The sequence below is a fragment of the Kogia breviceps genome, chromosome 10 (genome assembly GCF_026419965.1).
Source record: "Kogia breviceps isolate mKogBre1 chromosome 10, mKogBre1 haplotype 1, whole genome shotgun sequence".
Lineage (NCBI taxonomy): Eukaryota > Metazoa > Chordata > Mammalia > Artiodactyla > Physeteridae > Kogia > Kogia breviceps.
The window spans coordinates 47,688,603-47,713,757 of NC_081319.1; the positions used below are offsets into that span (position 1 = coordinate 47,688,603).

The 25,155-nt window shown below is 35.9% G+C and overlaps 1 protein-coding gene across 1 annotated transcript in view; it reads left to right on the forward strand.

Annotated features, from left to right (window-relative positions):
• TOPAZ1 (testis and ovary specific TOPAZ 1) overlaps nt 1-25,155 on the forward strand; it is a 69,009-nt gene that overhangs the window by 25,546 nt on the left and 18,308 nt on the right. The window contains 9 exon segments of the mRNA XM_059077245.2: nt 1,249-1,334; nt 2,063-2,188; nt 5,620-5,683; nt 12,880-13,031; nt 13,231-13,323; nt 15,703-15,818; nt 22,673-22,739; nt 23,799-23,973; nt 24,678-24,778. Of these exon segments, the coding sequence (XP_058933228.1) occupies nt 1,249-1,334; nt 2,063-2,188; nt 5,620-5,683; nt 12,880-13,031; nt 13,231-13,323; nt 15,703-15,818; nt 22,673-22,739; nt 23,799-23,973; nt 24,678-24,778 (980 nt within the window).

The window sequence follows — 25,155 nt, forward strand, 5'->3', positions numbered from 1 at the left end:
TTCATATTTTAAGTGAGTGTTTTAGAAATTTAGAATGTAGTTTAGAATTTGTGTCTTTTTTTGATAATTCATAATGCTGTGAAAAAATAAACTAGATTGAAGAATTAATTTAGAAACAATAAAATCCTCTTGTGTATGTAGCTCACACCTAACTCTTCCGGACCTCCCATTACTGACTTCATGCTGCCTGGTGTTGTTTACTATAGCAGCAAGCCCATGATGATCACATGTTTTAGCTTAAAAAGCTTTACAGGTTTCATAATGAAAAGTACTGCAAAGCTATGCAGCAAAAACGTCAACTTGTCCCAAATTATATCTGGATGCTGCCAAAATGAAAAGTGAAATTACTTAAGATAAAAAACATTTTTGTGTTATCTTTAGAAAAAATAATTTTTAAATGTCCTAATTCTCATTTTAAAAGACTAACATTAAGGGATAATGATCCCTGGTATAATAGTCAGCTCGGGCTGCCACAACAAAATGCCACAGACAGGGTGGCTTAAACAACAAATATTCATTTCACACAGTTCTGGAAGCTAGAAGTCCAAGATCAAGTTTCTAGTGGAGTTCAGTTTCTGGCTGTCTTCCTGGCTTACAGACGGCAGCCTTTTCACTGAGTCCTCACATGGCCTTTCCTTGGTGCATGTGCATGGGGGGAGAGAGAGAGAAAGAGAGAGAGAGAGAGAGAGAGAGAAAGAAAGAGAGAGAGAGAGAAAGCTCTCTGGTGTCTCTTATAAAGACATTGATTCTGTCAGATCAGGGCCTCATTTTTACTACCCCATTTAACCTTAATTACTTCTGCAAAAGGCCCTAACTCCAAACACAGTCACTTCGGGGGTTAAGGCTTCAATATATGAATTGGGGGGGAGACACAGTCGGTCCATAGCACCTGGGTTTGTCAGTAGTTTTCTTCCCTAAGAAAGGTTTATTGTGTGTAATATTTGTCTGTTTAACTTACAATCATTTGAATATAGTACTCAATTCTGCGATGTAAGGCTTTTAAGAAAGCATCTTTAGCTTATAATGAATTTAAAATATTAAGTTCAGATCTAGTCATCCTTAAGGAACACCTAAGATATAAATTACTGTATATTTCACAGGAACATACCACAGCAGCAGACCTTGAACTGAGCACAAGAAGTCCAAAGTGAAATATTAAAGCAGATAATAGTAGTCATCTGTTTGATTGTTATGAAAGGAATAAGTTGTAACATATTGGAATGTAATGTCATTCTTAATCATTTCTAGATTTCAGATTTCCAGGAAAACATTCTCTTCTAAAGCCGCAGGATCCTGAAATTTGTGAAATATTTAAGAGGGAAAAAAATGTAGGGGTAAGCACCCCATTAAAAAAAATCCTATAAGCTTGTACTTTGGGGCTTCCTGATTAATTTCCCTATCATCATTTAAGCAGTTCTGGACATTTTATGGATTTTAAATGGGGGTTGGTGGTAAGGGACAGAAAATGGGTAGCGATTCAGAGGATATTCACAAACAGTATAACAGGTTTAAGGCAGAAGGGTGGGGGATGGGATATCCAAAACAGAAAATACAGGATGAATAGTTCTCTGTGATGAGGGAGAAAGCTAATGATATAAAGCAATTGATAGGAAAAGCCTGTTGTAAAAAGCTTTCACTCATTGCCTTTTTCCGTTAATCAGAAAAGCTAAGGAAATTTTTGGTTCTAATAAATGCATCTGAAATACGCATATTATTACAGAATTAACTTTTTATACAAGTTAAAAGGGCAGGCACATGAAAAGGAGGAGGGAAAGTATAAACTTTTAAAACCACTTAGAGTAAAATGGTAGTAACTGATGAAATATAAAAGTTTTACACTAAAGGAAATTGCAAAAATTCAGAGAAGTAACTTTAAATTGATATTTTTCATAATTTTTAAAAATATAAATTGTTTGGAGTTACTTTTTATCAAGTCAGCAAACAATTTATCGTGATACTTTTTTGGATGTTTAATTTTTCTGGTGGTTTCAAATACTTTCTCACTTGATTGCAGTAAGTGTTTTACAATTAATACAGAAAGGGAATTTGTCTAATTTTCTAGGTGTTCCAGAAGCCCCTAGGGTTGATGATACCCCATAGATATTGCAAATTTCATTTTAATACATTACGTGGCTGTGAGCGATCACAGTGCAAGTTTGCTCACGTGCCTGAGCAAGGGGATGAAAAGGTAAAATATGTTAAGTCTTTGAAGTAGAGATTGTTTTAATAACCATCTCAGTCATATGTTTTAATTCAGATTTTCATCAACTCCTAATATATGAGATTTGCCTGATTTTGTGCTTTACATAAATGGAATCATACAATTTGTATTATTTTGTTTCTGGCTGCTTTTACTCAACATTTTTGACATTCATCTGTACTTTTTTACTTAATTGTAGATGTTTCTTTCTCATTGCTGTATAATATTAAATATTCCATTGTATGAGTATATCAAAATGTTTTTTGTTGATAAATACTGCTTTTGATGGGTGGTTTCTAAATTTGGTAAATACAGTAGTGTTCTGCATGTCTTTTGGTGAACATATGAACACATTCTGATGGGTTATACTTAAAACGGGAATTATTGGGTCAAAGGGTGTACATATATTCAACTTTAGTAGATACTGCCAGACAGATTTCCAAAGTGGTTTACGAAATTACACTCTAACCAGCAATGTTTGAGAGTTCTGGTTGCTTTACATCCTCACCAGCTCTTGGTGTTATCAGCCTTTTAATTTAAGCCATTCTAGTGGGTAGGGAGTGGTACCTTCCCTGGTGACTGATGAAGTTGAGCATCTTTCACAATGTTTGGTGGGTGTTTGAATATCCCCTTTCTGTAAATATCTAAATATTTTGCCTGTATTCTAGAGGATTATCTTTTTCTTGTCCATCTTAAGAATTCTTTACATATTCTGGATACAAATGCTTTGTTGGATATACATATTGCAAGTAACTTTTACTGCTTTACAAGTTGCCTTTTCATCCTTTTATTTTTTTAATTTTTTTGGAGTATAGTTGATTTACAATGTTGTGTTAGTTTCATGTGTACAGCAAAGTAAATCAGTTACATATATATACATATATCCACTCTTTTTTAGTTTCTTTTCACATATAGGTCATTACAGGGTATTGAGTAGAGTTCTCTGTGCTGTACAGTAGGTCCTTATTAGTTATCTATTTTATATATAGTGGTATGTATATGTCAATTCCAATCTCCCAATTTATCCCTTCCCCTCCCCCTTTCCCCCTGGTAAACCATAAGTTTGTTTTCTATATCTGTGACTCTATTTCTATTTTGTAAATAAGTTCATTTGTACCATTTTTTTAGATTCCACATATAAGCAATATCATATATTTGTCTTTCTCTTTCTGACTTACTTCACTTAGTATGATCATCTCTAGTTGCATCCATCTTGCTGCAAATAGCATTATTTCATTCTTTTTTATGACTTATATTCCATTGTATATATGTACCACATCTTCTTTATCCACTCCTCTGTCATTGGACATTTAGATTGTTTCCATGTCTTGGCTATTGTAAATAATGCTGCAATGAATGTTGGGGTGCATGTATCTTTTCAATTTATGATTTTCTCCAGATATATGCCCAAGAGGGGGATTGCTGGGTCATATGGTAGTTCTGTATTTAGTTTTTAAGGAACCTCCATACTGTGCTCCATAATGGTACCAATTTACATTCCACCAACAGGCCTTTTCACCCTTTTATTTTATGTGTTTATTTATTTATTTTTGCTTAGCTAAATCTCTAATTTTATTTTATTTTAACATCTTTATTGGAGTATAATTGCTTTACATTGTTGTGTTAGTTGCTGCTGTATAACACAGTGAATCAGCTATACATACACATATATCCCCATATCCCCTCCTTCTTGCGTCTCCCTCCCACTCTCCCTATCCCACCCCTCTAGGTGGTCACAAAGCACGAGCTGATCTCCCTGTGCTATGCAGCTGCTTCCCACTAGCTATCTGTTTTACGTTCGGTAGCCTATATATGTCATTGCCACTCTCTCACTTCGTCCCAGCTTACCCTTCCCACTCCCTGTGTCCTCAAGTCCATTCTCTATGTCTGCGTCTTTATTCCTGTCCTGCCCCTAGGTTCTTCAGAACCACTTTTTCTTTCTTTTTTTTAGATTCCATATATATGTATTAGCATATGGTATTTGTTTTTCTCTTTCTGACTTACTTCACTCTGTATGACAGACTGTAGGTCCATCCACCTCACTACAAATAACTCAATTTCGTTTCTTTTTATGGCTGAGTAATATTCCATTATATATGTGTCACATCTTCTTTATCCATTCATCTGTCGATGGGCACTTAGGTTGCTTCTGTGTCCTGGCTATTGTAAATAGAGCTGCAATGAACATTGTGGTACGTGACTCTTTTTGAATTATGGTTTTCTCAGGGTATATGCCCAGTAGTGGGATTGCTGGGTCATATGGTAGTTCTATTTTTAGTTTTTTAAGGAACCTCCATACTGTTCTCCTTAGCGGCTGTATCAGTTTACATTCCTACCAACAGTGCAAAGGGTTCCCTTTTCTCCACACCCTCTCCAGCATTGATTGATTGTAGATTTTTTGATGATGACCATTCTGACTGGCGTGAGGTGATACCTCATTGTAGTTTTGATTTGCTTTTCTCTAATGATTAGTGGTGTTGAGCATCCTTTCATGTGTTTGTTGGCAAGCTGTATATCTTTGGATTGGGTTGTTTGTTTTTTTGATATTGAGCTGCAAGAGCTGCTTGTATATTTTGGAGATTAATCCTTTGTCAGTTGCTTCATTTGCAAATAGTTTCTCCCATTCTGAGGGTTGTCTTTTGGTCTTGTTTATGGTATCCTTTGCTGTGCAAAAGCTTTTAAGTTTCATTAGGTCCCGTTTGTTTATTTTTGTTTTTATTTCCATTTCTCTAGGAGGTGGGTCAAACTTTTCACCCTTTTAAAAGTGCCTTTGGTAAACAAAATTATTAATCTTTATATAGTCCAATCATATCCATTTTTTCCCTTTTATGGTGTTGACTTTTTACATGCCGTTCAAGAAAGCTTTGCCAAGATCATGAAGATGTTCTTTTATGTTTTTCCTTTAAAAGTTTTCTTGTCTTATCTTGATATTTACATTTAGAACTCTAAGCCATCTAGAATTAATTTTTGTTTAGGATGTGAGAAGGTCTAGATACATATTTTTTCCCATGTATATTTCCAGGTGACCCAAAACCGTCCTTTCCCCCACTGCACTGCAGTATCACCATGTCATAAATCAGCTGATTGTGTATGAGTGGATCTATTTATAGATCTCTGTTCTAATCCATTGGTCCATGTGTTTCTCCTTATACCAGTAAAAGATGTCCTCCCTTCGCCAGTTGATTGCTAATCTTGACTCTGTTTCCTAGACTATTTCTTTGACAGAGATTCTCTGAATAAGATTTTTGTAATGAATTCAGTGTACATTTCAAATCTTAGTTAACCTAACATCAGCTTCTTTATTCCATTGCTTTCAATTGACTTAAAAAAATTGGAAAAAGCAAAAAGATAGGACTGAAATTTGTGTAGATTTTACGAAATATAAAAAGGTAATTTTATATTTTTCGTGACTTTTATAGGTTTGTATGGATGTGTTTAAGAAATATATAAGTATCAACAAGCTTTGTTTGCTACAGCGTGCAGGTATGAGACAATGGAATGATTACTATGAATTTATTAATACGAGAGTTTCAAACAATGTGCTATTGTCTTAATAGTTTGAAAGTAAATTCAGTACTTTTGAGTATGAAAACTGAATGCCTTAGAGTAGCTCTCTTGGTCTTAGAAAGGATTAATAGTAAGTGTGGCATTTTGGTTAATAAAAAAATTATAATCCACCTAATACTGTAATTCCCTCACATAACTAATATTTTCATGACATAGAAATTTTATTTACAGTTGTAAGACAGGAAAAAGGATATTGTTAATTGGCTTAAAATCTTTCTGAAGGGATCTTTCAGAAACTGTATCTTCCTTACTTATTAGCCCTTTCCTTTTTACACTATCCCTTGTAGCCAGTGCACCATCCATCGTTCTGTGCAGTTCCCTAAATAGGGCATGCTGTGTTATAATAGAGAGGGCACTCCTCTCTCTACCCAGCATCCCTTTCTTTTATCCCACTTCCCCATAGCAAAGACCTATTCATCTTTCAAAGCTTACTCATAGGAAATAGGATAGTCTCCTCTATTAGGCCCTTATCTGACTCCACAGCCTCATCCTATTCCCTGCTCCCATCTCCCCCTACTACATTGTGAGTCCCAAGAGGAAGGGACCAAGCTTTACATTTGTCACCCTGACACAGCCACCAAAACCACATAGTATGATAGTAACAGAGCACCATATTCATCTGCTTAAAATCTCATCTAGCTAAAAACAAAATCTCTGACAAGTTTGTTTTGCTGGTGACATCATCTCCTCTAAGGATTAGAGGAAGCATATGAGGGAACTGGTAGTCTGGACTTAATCCAGCTGTAGCAAGGAGGAAGTAGTTAAGGTAGAAGTAATGGGAGCTTATATAGGGAATATACCTGTCACCTGACAGGTTGTGATAACCAAGGAGGAGAAGCTACATATGGTTAGATATGGATGAACATTTATATTCCAGAAATAATTCCATAACATATATGGAAGAAAAGAGGATGACATGGAAAAAATGCAAAACTCCCCAAAACATAATTCTGGTTGTGTGAATATCCAGTATGGGAAAAGGAAAAATATATGTTTATTCAGTTATAAAACAATAAATACAGACAACAAAAATAAAAACCTATAGTGAAGAATAAGTGCAGGAAGTTGGCAAAAACCTACATAAATTATGTTTGATGTGAAAATAGAAAGTTAGATCAGTGGAACAGATAGATAGCTCAGAATAAACTTGATATTATGTATGAAGAGGTTTACTGTTTAGAAAGAGCATAGGGTTTGGGAAGGAAGGCTCATTTTATGCATGATGTTAGGAAAACTGGATAGCAACTTAGAAAGAGAAACTCTGAATATCACTGCTATAAAGTATAGATCTAACTGCTCAGGCTCTACAAAGAGGCCTCAGGGACCACCTAGTTCACAAGGGGAGGTACTGAGAGGGTAGGACTACCCATTACCCTATTTAACCAAAAGTTCATTTTTATGTTTTATATTTGAATTTCCACATAAAATTCTTTTTCCAGAAGTTGTTTGACTAAAATCATAGTGAAAAACTACTACTGCTTAGCATACACCAAAATGAATAATTGTAGTATGTTGGTAATTCAGTAAAAAGAATTAACATTTTCAATCAGATATTTTTGAAAGTTGATAATTTCTGTGGTTTAGAGTAATCAAAGGAAGCACAAAAGATAAAAATTTGTTTATATAAATATAAACTGAAAAAAGCTATTAGCTTCAAATATTTTAAAATATATGTATTCTGAGCTCCAGAGTTACCACATTATTGGATTCAAATGCCCACTTTTCAATCAAAAAGTCATATGACATACAAAGAAATGAGCAAAATATGGCCTATTCAAAGGAAAAAATAAATCAACAGAAACTATCCTTGTAAAAGACCTGATGGCAGATAAATTAGACAATGATTTTAAAACATCTGTCTTAAAGGTGCTTGAAGAACTAAGGAAGATATGGGGAAAGTCAAGAAAATAATGTGTGAACAAAATGGAAATATCAGAGAGATAGGTAAACCTAAAAAGAAACCAGAAAAATTCTGGAGTTGAAAAATACAATAACTGAAATGAAAAATTCACTAGAGGGATTCAAAGGTAGATTTGAGCAGGCAAAAGAATCAGAGAACTTGAAGATAGGAGAGTGGAAAATATTAGGTCTGAGGAACAGAAAGAAAAAAGTTTGAAGAACAGTGAATACAGCCTGAGGAACACCATGAAACAGAACACTGTGGAAGTCTCAGAAGGAGAAGAGAAAGAGAAAGGGGTAGAGAGAATATCTGAGCAAATAATGGCTGAAAACTTCCCAAATTTGATGAAAGTTATAAATATAAATATCCAAGAAGCTCAGCAAACTCTGAGATGAACTCAAAGAGACACACGCCAAGACACATTTTAATCAAACTTTCAAAAGCCAGAGGCAAAGAGAGGATCTTGAAAGCAGCAAGAGAGAAGCAAATTATCACATACAAGGGATCCCCAATAAGAGTATAAGCAGACTTCTCATCAGAAACTTTGGAGGCCAGAAGGCAGTAGGCCAGTATATTCAAAGTGCTAAAAGAAAATATCTGTCAACTGAGAATCCTATATCTAGCAAAAGTGTCCTTCAGAATTGAGGGATAAATTATTGGTATGACATTCCCAGATAAACAAAAGCTGAGAGAGTTTGTTTCCTTTAGACCTGCCCTTCAAAAAATGCTCAAGGGAGGCTTGCAAAGTGAAATGAAAGGGCATGAGACAGTAACTTGAGATCATATGGAGAAATAAGGATCTCAATAAAAGTAAATACATTGGTAGTTATAAAAGCTAGTATTGTAACAATGGTTTGTACTGTACTTTCTGTTTTTTACATGATTTAAGAAACTAATACCTTTAAAGAAAAGTATATTATTAGTGTAAAAACTAGTATTATTGTAAGTTTGATTGGTAACTCCAAATCCTCTTTTCCATATTATTTAAGAGACTGATGCATTTGAAAGAACTGTTAGTTAATGTTTTCAGGCACACAGTATATAAAAATGTAATTTGTGACCTCAGCAACTGAAAGGGGTGGGGATGAAGCTGTAAAGAAGCAGAGTTTCTGTATATTATTGAAGTTAAGCTGGTATAAATCCCACGGTAACCTCAATAGCTATAGAATATGCACAAAAGGAAATGAAAAAGGATTTAAAACTCTCACTCAAAAAAATCAACTAGGGCTTCGCTGGTGGCGCAGTGGTTGAGAGTCCGTCTGCCAGTGCAGGGGGCACGGGTTCATGCCCTGGTCCAGGAAGATCCCATATGCCGCGGAGTGGCTGGGCCTGTGAGCCATGGCTGCTGAGCGTGCGCGTCCGGAGCCTGTGCTCCGCAACGGGAGAGGCCACAACAGTGAGAGGCCCGTGTACTGCAAAAAAAAAAAAAAAAAAAATCAGGTAAACACAAAAGAAGAGAGTAATGCAGGAAATGAGGGACAAAAAAGCTATGAGACATATAGAAAACAAATAGCAAAATCAGAAGTAAGTCCTTCATTATCAGTAATTACTTTTAAAGTAAATAGATTAAGTTCTCCATTCAAAAGACATAGATTGGGAGAATGAATAAAAACACATTATCCAATTATATGCTGTCTACAAAATGTTCACTTTAGAGCCAAAGACAAATAGATTGAAAGTGAAAGGATGGAAAAAATATTCTATACAAATAGTAACCAGAAGAGAGCAGGAGTGGCTATACTAATATTAGACAGAATAGACTTTAAATCAAAAAAGGTTACAAGAGAAAAAGAAGGATATTATATACAGTAATGAAAGGTTCAGTACAGCAGCAGTATAAACATTTATATCTAATGACAGACGATCAAAATACATAAAGCAAAAACTTACAGAATTAATGAGAGAAATAGTTCTACAATAATAGTTGGAGGCTTTAATACCCCACTCACAATAATGGATAGAACAACCAAACAGAAGATAAGTAAAGAAATAGAGGACTCAACACAATATACACACTAGATCTAACAGACACATACAGAACACTTTACCCAACAACAATAGTATACATATTCTTCTCAAGAGCACATGGGGCACCTTCCCGATAGACCATGTGTTTGGCCACAAATTAAGTCTCAACAGATTTTAAAAGATAGATATTATACAAAGTATCTCCTCTGATCACAACAGGATGGAATTAGAAACCAGTAACAGAAGAAAACTGGAAAATTAACAAAATTGTGGAAATCGAACATACTTTTAAACAACCAAGGGATCACAGAAGATATCACAAGGGAAATCAGAAAATACTTAGAGACATACGAAAATGAAACACAACATTCCAAAACTTATGAGATGGAGTGAAAATGGTACTTAAGAGGGAAATTTATAGCTATTGTATAAATGTTTATGTTAAAAAACAAGAAATCTCAAATCAACAACCTAACTTTACAACTTAAGAAACTAGAGAAAGAAAAACAAACTAAACCTAAAGCTAGTAGAAGGAAGGAAATGATAAAAATCAGAGCAGAGATAAATGAAATAGAGAACAATGAGAATAGAAAAACAATGAGAAGAAAATCAATAAAACTGAAAGCTGGTGTTTCAAAAAGACCAACAAAATTAAGAAATCTTTGGCTAGATGGACTAAGAAAAAAGGAGAGAAGATTGAAATTGCTAAAATTTAAAAAGGGGGGACAATAATACGATTCTACACAAATAAAAATGATTATAAGAGAATACTGTGAATAATTGTGTGCCAAGCAAATTGGATAACTTAGATGAAATGGACAAATTCCTAGAAAAACAAAATCTTCCAAGACTAAATGATGAAGAAATAGAAAATCTGAATAGATCTACAGCTAGTAAGGAGATTGAATCAATAATCAAAAATGTTCTGACAAAGAAAAGCCCTGCACCGAATGGTCTCACTGGTGAGTCCTACCAAACATTTAAAGAACTAATATCAATCCTCAAACTTTTCCCAGAAATTGAAAAGGGAACACTTGCTAACTCATTCTATGAGGCTGAGACTACCATTGCCCTAATACCAAAGCCAGATAAAGAAACTGCCAAAAAGGTAACTACAGATCAATACCCCTTATGAACATTGATACCGAAATCCTCAACAAAAACTAACAAACCAAATTCAGCAGTATATTGGAAGGATCATAGACCGTGACCAAGTGGAATTTATTTTTCGAATGCAAGGCTAGTTCAACATACAAAAATCAATCAGAGTAATACACCACATTAACAGAATGAAGAGGAAAAACCGCATGATCATCTCAGTTGATTCAGAAAAAGCATTTGACAAAATTCAACACCTTTTCATGATAGAAACACTCAAAAGACTAGGAATAAAAGGAAACTACCTCAACATTAAAAATCCATATCTGGGCATTTCTATACACTGACATTGAACAGTCTGACAGGGAAATTACAAAAACAATTCCGTTTACAATAGCATAAAAAAGAATAAAATACTTACTAACTTAACCAAGGAAGTGATAGACTTGTACAATGAAATCTACAAAATATTGCTGAAAGAAATTGAAGATAAATCAATGGAAACACATCCCATGTTCACAGATTGGAAAACTTAGTGTTGTTAAAATGTCATTACTTCCCAAGTGATCCCCAAGGAATCCCGAAATAATCTTGAAAAAGAAAAAAACCTGAAAAAAAAAAAAAAAAGAAAAAGCCTGGAGGACTCATACTTCCTATCTTGAAAACTTACTACAGACCTATAGTAATCAAAACAGTGTGGTACTGGTATAAAGACAGACATATAAACCAATGGACTAGACTAGAGATCCCGGATATAAATCCTCACATATATGGTCAAATGATTTTTGAGAAGGATGACAAGATCATTCACTAGTGAAAGGATAGTTTTTTAGTGCTGGGAAAACTAAATATCCACAAGCAAAAGAATAAAATTGGACCCTTATCTAACACTATATACAAAAATTAGTTCAAAATTGATTAAAGTCCTTAATGTAAGACGTACAACAATAAAACTCTGAGAAGAAAGCATAAAGACAAAAGCATCACACATTGGATTTGGCAGTGATTTCTTGGATATGACACCAAAGACAATAGCAACAAAGAAAAAATAGACAAATTGAACTTCATGAAAAATTTAAAATTTCGTTCATTAAGAGACAATATCAGCAAGATAAAACAGCTGCCCACAGAATGGGAGAAAGTATTTGTAAATCATATATCTGATAAAGAATTGGTATCCAGAATATACAGAGAACCCCTAATACTCAACAACAAAACCTGATTCAAAAATAGCCAAAGTACTTGAAAAGACATTTCTCCAAAGGTACACAAATGGCCAATAAGCATGTAAAAAGATGCTCAGTATCACTAATCCTAAGGGAAATGCAAATCAAAACTACATTGAGATACCACCTTACACCCATTAGGATGACTGCTATTGAAAAAAACAGAAAACAACAAGTGTTAGTGAGGGTGTGGAGAAATTGGAACCCTTATACCCTATCGGCAGGAATGTAAAATAGTACAGACACTGTGGAAAAACAGTATGACAGTTCCTCAAAAAATTAAAAATAGAGTTACTGTATGGCCTAGCAGTTCTTCTCTTGATATATACACGAAAGAATTGACAGCGGGGTCTCAAAAGATATTTGTACACCCATGTTTATAGCAGCATTATTCACAGTAAAATGTGAAGCAACCCAAGTGTCCGTTAAGAAACTACTTTCTCAAAGGAAATTAAGAAGTGTTATAATTTTTGGCAGAATGTTTATATCATAAATTGGAATAAAAATATCCCCAGAGTCAACATGTTGATGGGGGTTAAAACAGCAAGAAGGGGTATATGTCAAAATAGTCTGCATCCACCCCTAAACAGGCCACTGCCTGAAGTCTCCATGGGAGTGTGGCTCCTTAGGAGTTCGTGTTTAGACCATTATGTATGAGGCAGTTTAACTGGCCCTATTTTTTGGGGATAGCACATGAGTTAGCTCCCAATCCTAGTGCCTAACATCCTGGTTAACATGTTATTGCCATTAACTTCTGCTTTAATTTATGTTCATCATGTATTTCTGATACTGGAAGTGTACCTTTTAAGAAAATGAATTTATACTACTTGATCTTTAAATATGGAAAGATTTTCTAATTTAGGAAAGATGAATATCTTAAAAGCAGCAAATAACTTTAATATATACTTCTTCCTTTTTAGCAAACACGTTTATGGCGTACTACAGAAAGTTCCCTCCGGGTATACACTTTGATCTACAAGTGCTAAATAACCTTCTCAATTCTCTACTCAAACATTGTTTACTGAAAGAAGTATTTCAGGTCATGAGCCTCAGCATAATGGTTAAAATGCTGGTAAGTAACTGAAAATATATTTTTCTAATATTTTAAGTTAATTTATCTGTTATATTTCTTGTTTGTATAATTGAGCAGTTACATTTCTGTTGAATACTTTGTAGAGAACACTTTTTTTTCATCATAAACGAATTTGAGAAACTTAAGGTGTATTGAAAGAAGACATGAAAATGAGTGTAATTTTTTTTGTTTTATCCAGCCTGCTCTGAAAATATTACTAAAAACATTTGAGTGTGTGGCAACTATGAAATTAAGGAATGCTGTACCTGCTTTAATTGATATCTTTCGCAAGGTATGATTTCATTTTATCCCTTTTATTCTCTAATACTGAATAACCAAGAAAATAATGATTTCTGCTTACACTCTTAAATTGCATTTTACTCACATTCCCAATGCCAAAGAATTCTGTTTTCAGAAATGTTCTTTTTCTCCAGAAATAGGGTTTATAAACAGACTCCAGTGACTGACAGGGTTTCCCCGTAATTAAATAGTTCTAAGCACTCGAGGTGACTTCTTTCAGATTCGTGAACTGTCCTCATCTCTACTTCTTAAGGATGATTAAAGAAAGTTTTCTTTTTCAAAAAGATTTGAGGGCTTCCCTGGTGGCGCAGTGGTTGAGAGTCCACCTGCTGATGCAGGGGACACGGGTTTGTGCCCCGGTCCGGGAAGATCCCACATGCCGCGGAGCGGCTGGGCCCGTGAGCCATGGGCCGCTGAGCCTGCGCATCCGGAGCCTGTGCTCCACAACGGGAGAGGCCACAACAGTGAGAGGCCCGCGTACCGCAAAAAAAAAAAGATTTGAGGTCATATATAACAAAAGTAAATACACAGATCAATGTAGAAATAGGACATTGTTACCAAACAAAGCAGATAGATAAGAATATGGTGGCAAGGAGTTAATTTTCTATTTGGCATTAAGCAAAAAGAAAAACAACAATTTTTACAGCTTTTTAAAGATACATTAAAATTTTTACTGTTGTTGAATATTCCCTAGTATTTGGTACTACCCAGCCATTCATTTCAGAATAGGCTTAATAGCAGGAAAACACCCAATTCTCACCCATTCTGTTTAGGAAGCAGCATTGGAACCACTCTAGCAGGTGAACAAATATTTCAGTGAATACCTCTAGTTCCACATTACAAAACTTGACAAAGTTACTTGCTTGGAAATTTTTTGAATCAAGAATTACTCAAGGGCTTCCCTGGTGGCGCAGTGGTTGAGAGTCCGCCTGCCGATGCAGGGGTTACAGGTTCGTGCCCCGGTCCGGGAAGATCCCACATGCCACGGAGCAGCTGGGCCCATGAGCCATGGCCGCTGAGCCTGCGTGTCTGGAGCCTGTGCTCCACAACGGGAGAGGCCACAACAGTGAGAGGCCCACGTACAGCAAAAAAAAAAAAAAAAAAAAAAAAGAATTATTCAAACTTCCAGTTACATAACAAATGAGTCACGGGGATGAAATGTACGGCATGGGCATGGGGAATATAATCAGTAATAATGTAGTATCTTTGTATGGTGACAGATAGTAACTAGACTTATGGTTATCATTTTGTAATGTACAGAAATATCAAATCACCATATTGTGCACCAGTAACTAACGTAGTGTTGTAGGTTAATTATACTTCAGAAAACAAACTCATAGAAAAAGAGATCAGATTTGTGGTTACCAGAGGCCGGTGATGGGGGGATTGGGAATTGGATGAAGGTGGTCAGAACGTACAAACTTCCAGTTATCAGATAAATGAGAACTAGGGATGTATTATACAACATGAAGAATAGAATGAACATGGCTGTGTGTTCTATATGAAAGTTGTTAAGAGATTAAATCCTGAGAGCTCTCATCACAAGGAAAAAAATTTTTTTCTTTTATTTTGTATGTATATGAGATGATGGATGTTCATTCAAATTACTGTAATCTTTTCATGATGTATGTAAGTCATCATTATGCTGTACACCTTAAACTTATACAGTGCTGCATGTCAATTATATCTCAACGAAACTGGAAGATAGCTAGCTAAATTTTTTTTTTTTTGTGGTACACTGGCCTCTCACTGTTGTGGCCTCTCCCGTTGTGGAGCACAGGCTCTGGACGCACAGGCTCAGCAGCCATGGCTCACGGGCCCAGCCGCTCCGCAGCATGTGGGATCTTCCCGGACCGGGTCATGAACCTGTGTCCCCTGCATCGGCAGGCAGACTCTCAACCACTGCACCACCAGGGAAGCCCGATAGCTAAATTTAAAATTAAAAAAATAAAAAGAAATTACTGCTCACCTGTAGTCATTGTAGAAAACCTCAGTTTAATACCTCTCAGGAATTTTATCATCAGGGATACAGTACAACCACCAGTGCTATACTTAACTAAAAGACAGAGTGAGTACCAAATGAGGTACAGCTGATAAAGGTGGTTGAGCTAACTTGGAGAACAGGAAGAATATTCAAGTTTGCATTCAAAAGTATTATTTTCATTTTTGCTTTAAATTCTTGATGTAAGCAATCTTATTGTGGTTCTCAAATAGTTGAAGAAAAATATGCTTCAAAGTTTTAAAATGAATTTTTATTCTGTTTGTCTCCATGTTTCATTTCTTCCATCAGTCTCTTAGTTTTTTCCACACACATTGGTTTTGACTCTTTCATATTTTTATGAGAATGACTACTTTTTTCCCTCTTCTGCAGCTTGTTGAAGCTGGGATGGTACTTGACCCAGAACACTTTAACTATATTATTAAGCTTTTATACCAAGTACAGGCTTCCAAGCAAGAAATAACTGCAGTTCTGGAAATGAAATCCAGGTAAGAAGAATCATTATAATTAGGACTAAAATATATGTATTTTGGTGGGGAATTAAAAAGGATGAAGGCAAAGCACTTATTATTGTTCATATGCTCACCGTAAGCCCTTCTCCTTCTTTTGGCTATGGCCTAGTCACATTGTCATCAGATGCTTCTAGCCAACCCTCCTGGCCAGCCTCACCAGATCTTTTTCAATACCTGATTTCATCTCAGTACCTGGCAGATCAAATGTAAAGTCTCCCTTGCTCTGTTTCACAACTTACTTGATTCTACTTAATGCACTCTCTTATGTGTATACAAATTACTTTAATTCTTTTTTCTCTTTCACTTCTTGCCACATTAACTAAATGAAATATTTTAATGTCTCTCCTTCATTCTTTTTATTGATTGATTGATTGATTGATTGATTGATGGCTGCGTTGGGTCTTTGTTGCTGTGCGCGGGCTTTCCCTAGTTGCAGTGAGCGGGGGCTACTCTTTGTTGTGGGGTTCAGGCTTCTCATTGCAGTGGCTTCTCTTGTTGCAGAGCATGGGCTCTAGGTGCCCGGGCTTCAGGAGTTGTGGCTTGCAGGCTATGGAGCTCAGGCTCAGTAGTTGTGGCGCACGGGCTTAGTTGCTCCACAGCCTGTGGGATCTTCCCAGACAAAGGCTCAAACCCATGTCCCCTGCATTGGCAGGTGGATTCTTAACCACTGAGCCACCAGGGAATCCCTCTTCTTCATTCTTTCTCTCACTTGTTCACTTTCTCTACTCAGTTTATGGGCCTCCAAAGGCCTTAAAAAAAAAAAAAAAAACCCTGTGCTAATTGTAAGAGTAGTAGCATAATATACCTGTATTGAGAAAAAGGAAAGCCATGACTTCTATAAAAATTTTTATTACTCTGTCACATACATAGAGAAAAGTGTACAAATTTTAAGTATTTAAATGAACTATAACTTTTTAACAAAATCAGATTTGATAAAGTGCAAATGATATCAACCACCAAAGTCCTTGAGAGTGCCCCGAAAGCTCCTTCAGAGGAGCTTCCACAGTTGTTTTTATCTCATTTCTCATTATCCTCTAGTACAGAGGTTTCCAAACTTTCTTGGTTCACAGTGTCCAGAGGCCAAAATAAATACATTAACAGTACCGTTTATTAAGTAATTAAATCCAAACAAGTTAATAGCAGCTTGACAGTGTCAGACAGATGTCGCTTGAAAATTTAAAATAACCTGAGGAGCCCCTGTGAATTTGCTGTAGTGCTCTGGATGCCATGGTGCAGTTAGGAAATTTCAGCTCTAATTATACTACTTCCCTTCAAACACCAGCATTTAAGGTACATTTGAGTTCTTCAGGTTCAATGATTTTTTAAAATTCCTTTAGTGATAGTTAATAATATTTATGTTACATATGAAAATTATGACAATTTATTTGGTAACCCCTAATTTTGAAAGTTGTATCCTTATGCACTCTGCCCCTTCCTCTGTGCTTGCTTCAAAACAGTTATCTTGTATTTTTTAGGAGGTATTAACATTGGTGACCTATTTATTACTGAAGGAGAAAATTAAAAAATAACTCTGGGTAGCTAAGAGGTGTAGATCATGGTTGGGGATATGGACCCATCCCCAAGGCAGAAGGAAAAAGAAATTTAATATCTATTATTTTATATTTGAATTTATATTTCCTGATGTTCTTTGAAATAATTACCCATATCTATACAAGGGAAATGAATTTTAATGGACATTCTTATTTTGATTTTGATTATAATTTTTAGTTAGCTGTAGTTCATTTGAAAGGCTTTCACTTTCAGTGGATAAGGCTACTACAAAGAATTCTGACATTTATATTCAGGACATCAGTGAAAATTTAGGTGTGTATATAATCTAGGAAATTTGTTAACATACATTTAATGACTTTAAAAATTGTATTTTGTAATAATCTTAGATTTACAGAAATGTTGCAAAAATTAGTTTGGCGAATTCCCATGTTCCCGTCATTTAGCGTCCTTTCATGTTAACATCCTACATAATAATAGTGCCATTATCAAAACTAGGAAATTAATTTTGGTATAAATCCATTAACTCACTACAGATTATATTGCACTGTAGTAGGATGCACATGTTTCAGTATAGCTTATTACTGGTTAAGTTAACCTTTATCACTTAGTTTAAAAGATTATCTGCCAAGTTTCTACACTGTAAAGTTACTCTTTGTTCTATTGTAATGAATAAATATCTTGGAGAAGAGACTTTAGCATTATGTATTATGCTGTTTCTCCTCAAAACTTCATACATTAATTTTAGTATTCTTCAGTGGTTCTTTTTGTTTTTGTTTTTTTTGCGGTACGCGGGCCTCTCACCGTTGTGGCCTCTCCCGCTGCGGGGCACAGGCTCCGGACGCGCAGGCTCAGCGGCCATGGCTCACGGGCTCAGCTGCTCCACGGCATGTGGGATCTTCCCAGACCGGGGCACGAACCCGTGTCCCCTGCATCAGCAGGCGGACTCTCAACCACTGCGCCACCAGGGAAGCCCTTCAGTGGTTCTTTACTACAGGTTACTACTGTGGTATTTACCCAATGGTGATTTTGTATTTTCCCATTTTTTTCTACATTAAAAAAAATTTTTATTTATTTATTTATTTGGCTGCACCGGGCCTTAGTTGCGGCATGCAGGATCTTTAGTTGCAGCATGCAGGATCTAGTTCCCTGACCAGGGATCGAACCCGGGCCCCTTGCATTTGGATCACTGAGTCTTAACCACTGGACCACCAAGAAAGTCCCTTTTCTACATTTATTTATTTATTTTTAAATAGCATGCTTCCTCTTTTTTAAAAAAAATAGCTGTTATTGCTGGGGTTTTTAAAAAATATTTATTTATTTATTTGGTCACACCAGGTCTTAGTTGTGGCAGGTGGGCTCCTTAGTTGTGGCTTGCGAACTTTTATTTGCAGCATGCGTGTGGAATCTAGTTCCCTGACCAGAGGTCGAACCCAGGCCCCCTGCATTGGGAGTGTGGAGTCTTAACCACTGCACCACCAGGGAAGTCCCTCCCTTTTCTACATTTATTAATTGGAATTTTTCAGTAAAGAAGAGCTGTCCCTTCTCCATTTATTTACTTATTCAAAATTTATGTCAGTGTGAACTCATGGCTATTTATTTTATTCAATGGGTTATTTATAATCTGATAATATAGTTATTTATTTTGTTGCTCAAATTGTTCCAAATTTGACCTTTGGGAATTCCTTCAAGTTTGTTCCTTCATCCTTTCATCATTTTTTTTTTCTACCACTTTCTTGTTATTTGAAGCCACAAAGTTAAGTCTCATCTTCTCTTTTCCCTGCTCCACCATTGGCAGCAACCATTTCTCCAAGGAGCTCTGGTTCCTTTTATTAGAGAATGGTATTTCAAAACCAAGACCTGAATGTGTTCATTGCTGCTAGAGTATCATTGCAGCCAGGTCTTCTCAGTGGGCAGGACTAGGAAATATATGTATGTATACACAACATACATACACACACAAGATATATATATATTTATTTCTCTATTTTTATGTATATTACAAAAAACATGAGTGCACACTGATAGCTTGATTCTAATCCAGCACTACCGGTTCATCTTAGCCTTCCCTTTTTCATATTTATAAATTCTTTCTCCAACAGTGAGAAACCTGACTCTCATTATCTACAATATATTTGCTCATTTATTCAGTCTTATGATCCACAAAAAGTAGTTTCAGAACTGCTAACCCATACCTCTGTGGGAAAAAAATTTAGTACATTTTTAGTATAAGGTTATTATAGTATTCAGCCAAAATATTGCTTCCTAAGTTACTTTGTTTAGTTCTTTTTTTTCCCTATGCCCATTCAATGTGGTTATTCATTTGTAGACCGTTTAGTTTTATTTACTACTGTTTGTATTATATTTTCAGTTATCCCACATCCTAGTTGGTTTGAATTATTTAGGGACGTATGTGAAAAATTGCTGTCTGTTCTAACAGTCAATGCTGTACTAAAAAGATGCAATGAGAAATGTTCCTCTGGCTTACCCCTGCTCCACCATTTCCATTTCGTCCTTCTCTCTACCCCTTTTCTACCTACATACTGCAGGTAACCAGTCTTTCAGTTTCTGGGGTTATTTTCTTACATCTACTTCTTTATTACATATAGTGAATAATGAATACTCTTTTTTTTTAATTTGCTTTTTTTCACTCAGACATTATATCCTGGAAATCAGTCTAAATCAGTCCATAGAGAATTCATCATCTTTTAAACAATGCAAAGTACTCCATTTTATGGATATACTTTAGGTTATTCAATCAGTGATGGGTATTTAAGTTGCCCCCAATATTTTGCAATTTAAAACAATGCTACTGCTCTTGGATTGGAAGAATTAATATTGTTAAAATGACCATCCTACCCAAAGCAATCTACAGATTTAATGGCATCCCTATCAAATTACCCATGACATTTTTCACAGAACTAGAACAAATAATCCTAAAATTTATATAGAATCACAAAAGACCCAGAATTCCCAAAGCAATCCAGAGGAAAAAGAACAAAGCTGGAGGCAGAGCCCTCCCACACTTCAGACAATACTACAAAGACACAGTAATCAAAACTGTATGGGGCTTCCCTGGTGGCGCAGTGGTTGAGGGTCCGCCTGCCGATGCGGGAGGCACGGGTTCGTGCCCTGGTCCGGGAGGATCCCGTGTGCCGCGGAGTGGCTGGGCCCGTGGGCCATGGCCGCTGGGCCTGCGCGTCCGGAGCCTGTGCTCCGCGACGGGAGAGGCCACAGCAGTGAGAGGCCCACATACCAAAAAAAAAAAAAAAAAAAAACAAAACAAAAAAAAAACTGTATGGTACTGGCACAAAAACAGACATGTTGATCAATGGAACAGAATAGAGAGCCCAGAAATAAACCCACACACAGTTAATCAGTTAATCTTCAACAAAGGAGGCAAGAATATTCAATGGAGAAAAGACAGTCATTTCAACAAGTGGTGTTGGGAAGGCTGGACAACTTCATATATTTAAATCAGTAAAGTTAGAATATTCCCTCACACCATATCCAAAAATAAACTCAAAATGGTTTAAAGACCTAGATATAATGACACCATAAAAATCCTAGAAGAGGGCTTCCCTGGTGGCGCAGTGGTTGAGAATCCGCCTGCCGGTGCAGGGGACACGGGTTCGTGCCCCGGTCCGGGAAGATCCCACATGCCGCAGAGCGGCTGGGCCCGTGAGCCATGGCTGCTGAGCCTGCGCGTCCGGAGCCTGTGCCCCGCAACGGGAGAGGCCACAACAGTGAGAGGCCCGCGTACCGCAAAAAAAAAAAATCCTAGAAGAGAACATCAGCAAAACATTTTCTTACATAAAACATAGCAATATTTTCTTAGATCAGTCTCCCTAGGCAAAAGAAATAAAAGCAAAAATAAACAAATGGGGCCTAATGAAACTTAAAAGCTTTTGTACAGCAAAGGAAACCATAAACAAAACAAAAGACGACGTACAGACTGGGAGAAAATATTTGTAAACGATGCAAACAACAAGGACTTAATTTCCAAAATTATATAAACAGCTCATACAGCTCAATATCAAAAAGCCAAACAACCCAATCAAAAAATGGGCAGAAGACCTAAATAGACATTTCTCCAAAGGAGACATACAGATGATCAACCTGAAAAGATGCTCAACATTGCTAATTATTAGAGAAATGCAAATCAAAATTACAATGAGGTATCACCTCACACCGATCAGAATGGCCATCATCAAAAAGTCTACAAATAATAAATGCTGGAGAGGGTGTGGAGAAAAGGGAATCTTCCTATACTGTTGGTAGGAATGTAAATTGGTACAGCCACTATGGTGAACAGTATGGAGATTCCTTAAAAAGCTGAAAAGAGTTGCCATATGATCGAGCTATCACATCCCTGGGCATATATCCAGAAAAGATGAAAACTGTAATTCAAAAAGTTACGTGCACCCCAATGTTCATAGCAGCACCATTTACAATAGCCAAGACATGGAAGCAACCTAAATGACCATTGACAGATGAATGGATAAAAATTAGGGATTTGTCCTTCCTTTTTAATGCTCTGGAATAATTTATAAAGCATCAGGACTAATTAACCAAAATTGACCCCATAGTTGGCTGTCACACAATATTCTTAGTTTAATGGAACCCTCTTCTTTTCTCCTTTTCTTCTTCTCCTCTTCCCAGTTGCCAGTGTGCTTCTCCTTTCATTTTTGTCTTTTTTTCTTTCCCAGAAGCTGTCTATACATTTCACAGATTGCTTTCTTTAAGTCATACAAAACTTCTAAGGTCCTTCTGTGTGGTTTGTGTTCTAATATACCCAGACAGATTTTTCTTAGCATTTTCAAATTTAGTGTGGACTTTGTCTTCATAATGGTAGTTCCTAATCAATGTTAGGTCCCTCTGGTAGTTTCCCTTTTTGGTTCTCCCCTACAAGTATTTTTGTTTGTTGGCTTTGTTTTGTTTTGGTCAGTATTTGCTTGCCACAAATCCTTATGGACCAGTGAGAGTAAAGTGGGAGCAGTAGAGATCAAGTGCTGAGATTTAATTTTTTTTCTCTTTTTATTTACAATTATTTTAAAGTTTTGACATTCTCTGTCTTCAAGTTAGGATGAAGGTATGATTCCATGTGGAATTTGCTTTTTCCTCCCTGTTGCCTGTGGTTTAGGAGGAAATAGTATAAGTTAGGTATCTGTGCAGTTGCCATTTTCTTCAGCACTGGATAATTTTTATGGTATATTACTCTCTCTTTCTCCAGTCTCTTAGGTATAAATTATAGAACAAATGAATTAGGAGCAGTATTGACTTTTGGGGTGATAAACATTAACCCTTTTTTATTGTTAAAGGTTACAGATGAGGCAGTTTATAAAGAACTGGAAGTGTGATTTAGAGTCAGCCTTGAATGAAATAGAGGTATGTTGCTTATCTCTTAAATAAATTTCTGGGATCTCTGAAAACCAATAACAACCAAGAAACTTTGGATAGTGACCCAGTTTTAGAAAAGTTTTACAATGCGGCTGTTACACAGAGAAAAGAAGGAAAAGAAGTTTAATTTTTTGCAAGTTAATACTTTGAAATGCAAACATAATTTCTAGAGTTGTGAACTGTTCTAAAAATAATTCTAGAAATAGGTCAGTTTAAAATTAACTTATGTTAAGCTATAATAATCTATAGCTTAGCCTTTAATTCTTGTCACTAGGCAGATTCCCTCAGTGCACAAATGACTTGGCTTTCTTGTCGAGATCCATAGGTGGCTGCAGTATGTGACATGACAGGGTAAAGGCAAGGTCATTGTACACTCTCCAAGCATTTAAAGTCTGAATAAGAAATAGAGGACTTTCAGGATGACTGTACTTTTAAATTTAAGATCATATTTGTACTCTTTCTAGTAATTGTTGATCTAATCTAAGTTAGAATTTATATCCTTGAAACAATTTTTTGTTGGCATGGGAAACTTTCTTAGTTTAGAATTGAAAATAATAGGAAGATAGTAAGTTTACTGAAATTTACTTTGTAGCACCTTTTGTAGAAGAAATGTAATGCCCAAAATTATGTGTGGGCTGCAAATCATAAATGGCCAACTAACTGTAAAATACAATCTCTAAAAGTAATAAAATAGTGTGTTGCTCTGGAAGTAGCTCAAATCATGCTGCTAATCATCTCTTTTCCTTAAATCTATCTCCACTGTGTAGTTCAGGTTTGGGGGTGACATCATTAAGTACATTAGGATCTAGATAATTATAACAAGTGTATGTTAACATCTGGAACTTATAGAGGCATTGCTATGGACAGAAAAGCAAATTGTACAGTAACATGTTACTGCTGTTGTAACACTTGTCAGTAAGTTTATAAGGTTTGCAGAGATTGTCTTATTAATTTCTGTATAACTAATGCCTGCATGTGCCTACCCCATAATACGTTTGCATAAATGACAACTTGCATTTTTTGTTTTGTTTTTAATAATTCTCATAGCATTATAAAGAAAAAGGTGACTGGACCAAATTGGGAAATTTATACATTAACATAAAACTGGGCTGTGAAAAATTTGCAGATTTCCAGAGATTTTGTGCTTGTATTGCTGAAACACTAACAAAAGACTGTAAAGAAGAGAGACCAGGTGTTCCATTTTGTGAATTCGCTGAAACAGGTAAATGTCACTGTTTTTGTCTGAGTATTGTGTGTTAGGGTGATACAGTGTTCTTTATTATTGATTGATGGATTGATTGGTACAATGTTCATAACATATAAAGCTCTTAATAGTCTCCATGTTGGGGGTAAGTTAACACTGCAGTTTTTAGATACTTTTCCTTCTTTTTATAAATTTTTCCATCTATTTATTGTTAAATTAGATTATAATGATAAAAGGTCAATAGAATATCAGATGTTTCATGTTCTTATTTTTCTTTTCATTCAGATTGGTAAAACTATTGCTAAGAAATTATAGTGGAGCATCTGAATTTTTGAATCATTAAGTTTTTACTATCTTCACTATTGCCACGTCAACAAAATTCGTATATTTTTGAGATCTTTCTTTTTACATCAGCTCTTCACTGCTATATTCTCTGTCAGGGTCGGCAAACACTGCAAAGGACCAGATTTTAGGCCTTGCACACACGGCATATAATCTGTGTCACACGGTTTTCTTTTCAAACAACCCTTTAAAAATAAAAACCATTCTTAGAAGCTCACAGGCTGTACAAAAACAGGCCGCAGGCCAGATTTGGCCCATGGGCTGTAGTTTGCCGATACCTGGTCTTTGAGGTAATATCACTAATTCCATATTAAATTTGCCTTTTCCATCATTCTAAGTGACTGTTTCACTTTCTTCCATATACCTACTTTGTGTTTCAGTTAGCAAAGATCCACTAAACAGTGAAGTAGATAAAACTTTGCTGGGAAGAATCGGAATCAGTGCTATGTACTTCTACCACAAGCTGTTGCAGTGGTCCAAGGTACTTTTATTTTGGCTTGGTATATAGTGTTAGTTTAAAATTTTTGAGCAGAATGTAGGTTAACCTTGAAAATTTGCTAATAATTTGCTAATTTGCTAAAAATTTGCTAATAATCATGGGTGGCAAATTGAAACTTACACAATAAGTGAATTGTTAGGTGGTATATTAGGCAAATATGGAAAGGAGGTGGCATAAGAAGAATTTCTATGACTACTATGAAGAATCTCAGTATAAGGAACACTTAGGAAGCTGTGCTAAATATCATATTTATTTGAAGCACCTTTCAATTCAGAATTTATTTTGCCAGCTCCTGAGTATTGGTAGTATTATAATTTTGGAAGCTCTCTCTTAAGATGAACCTGAGATACTAACAATTA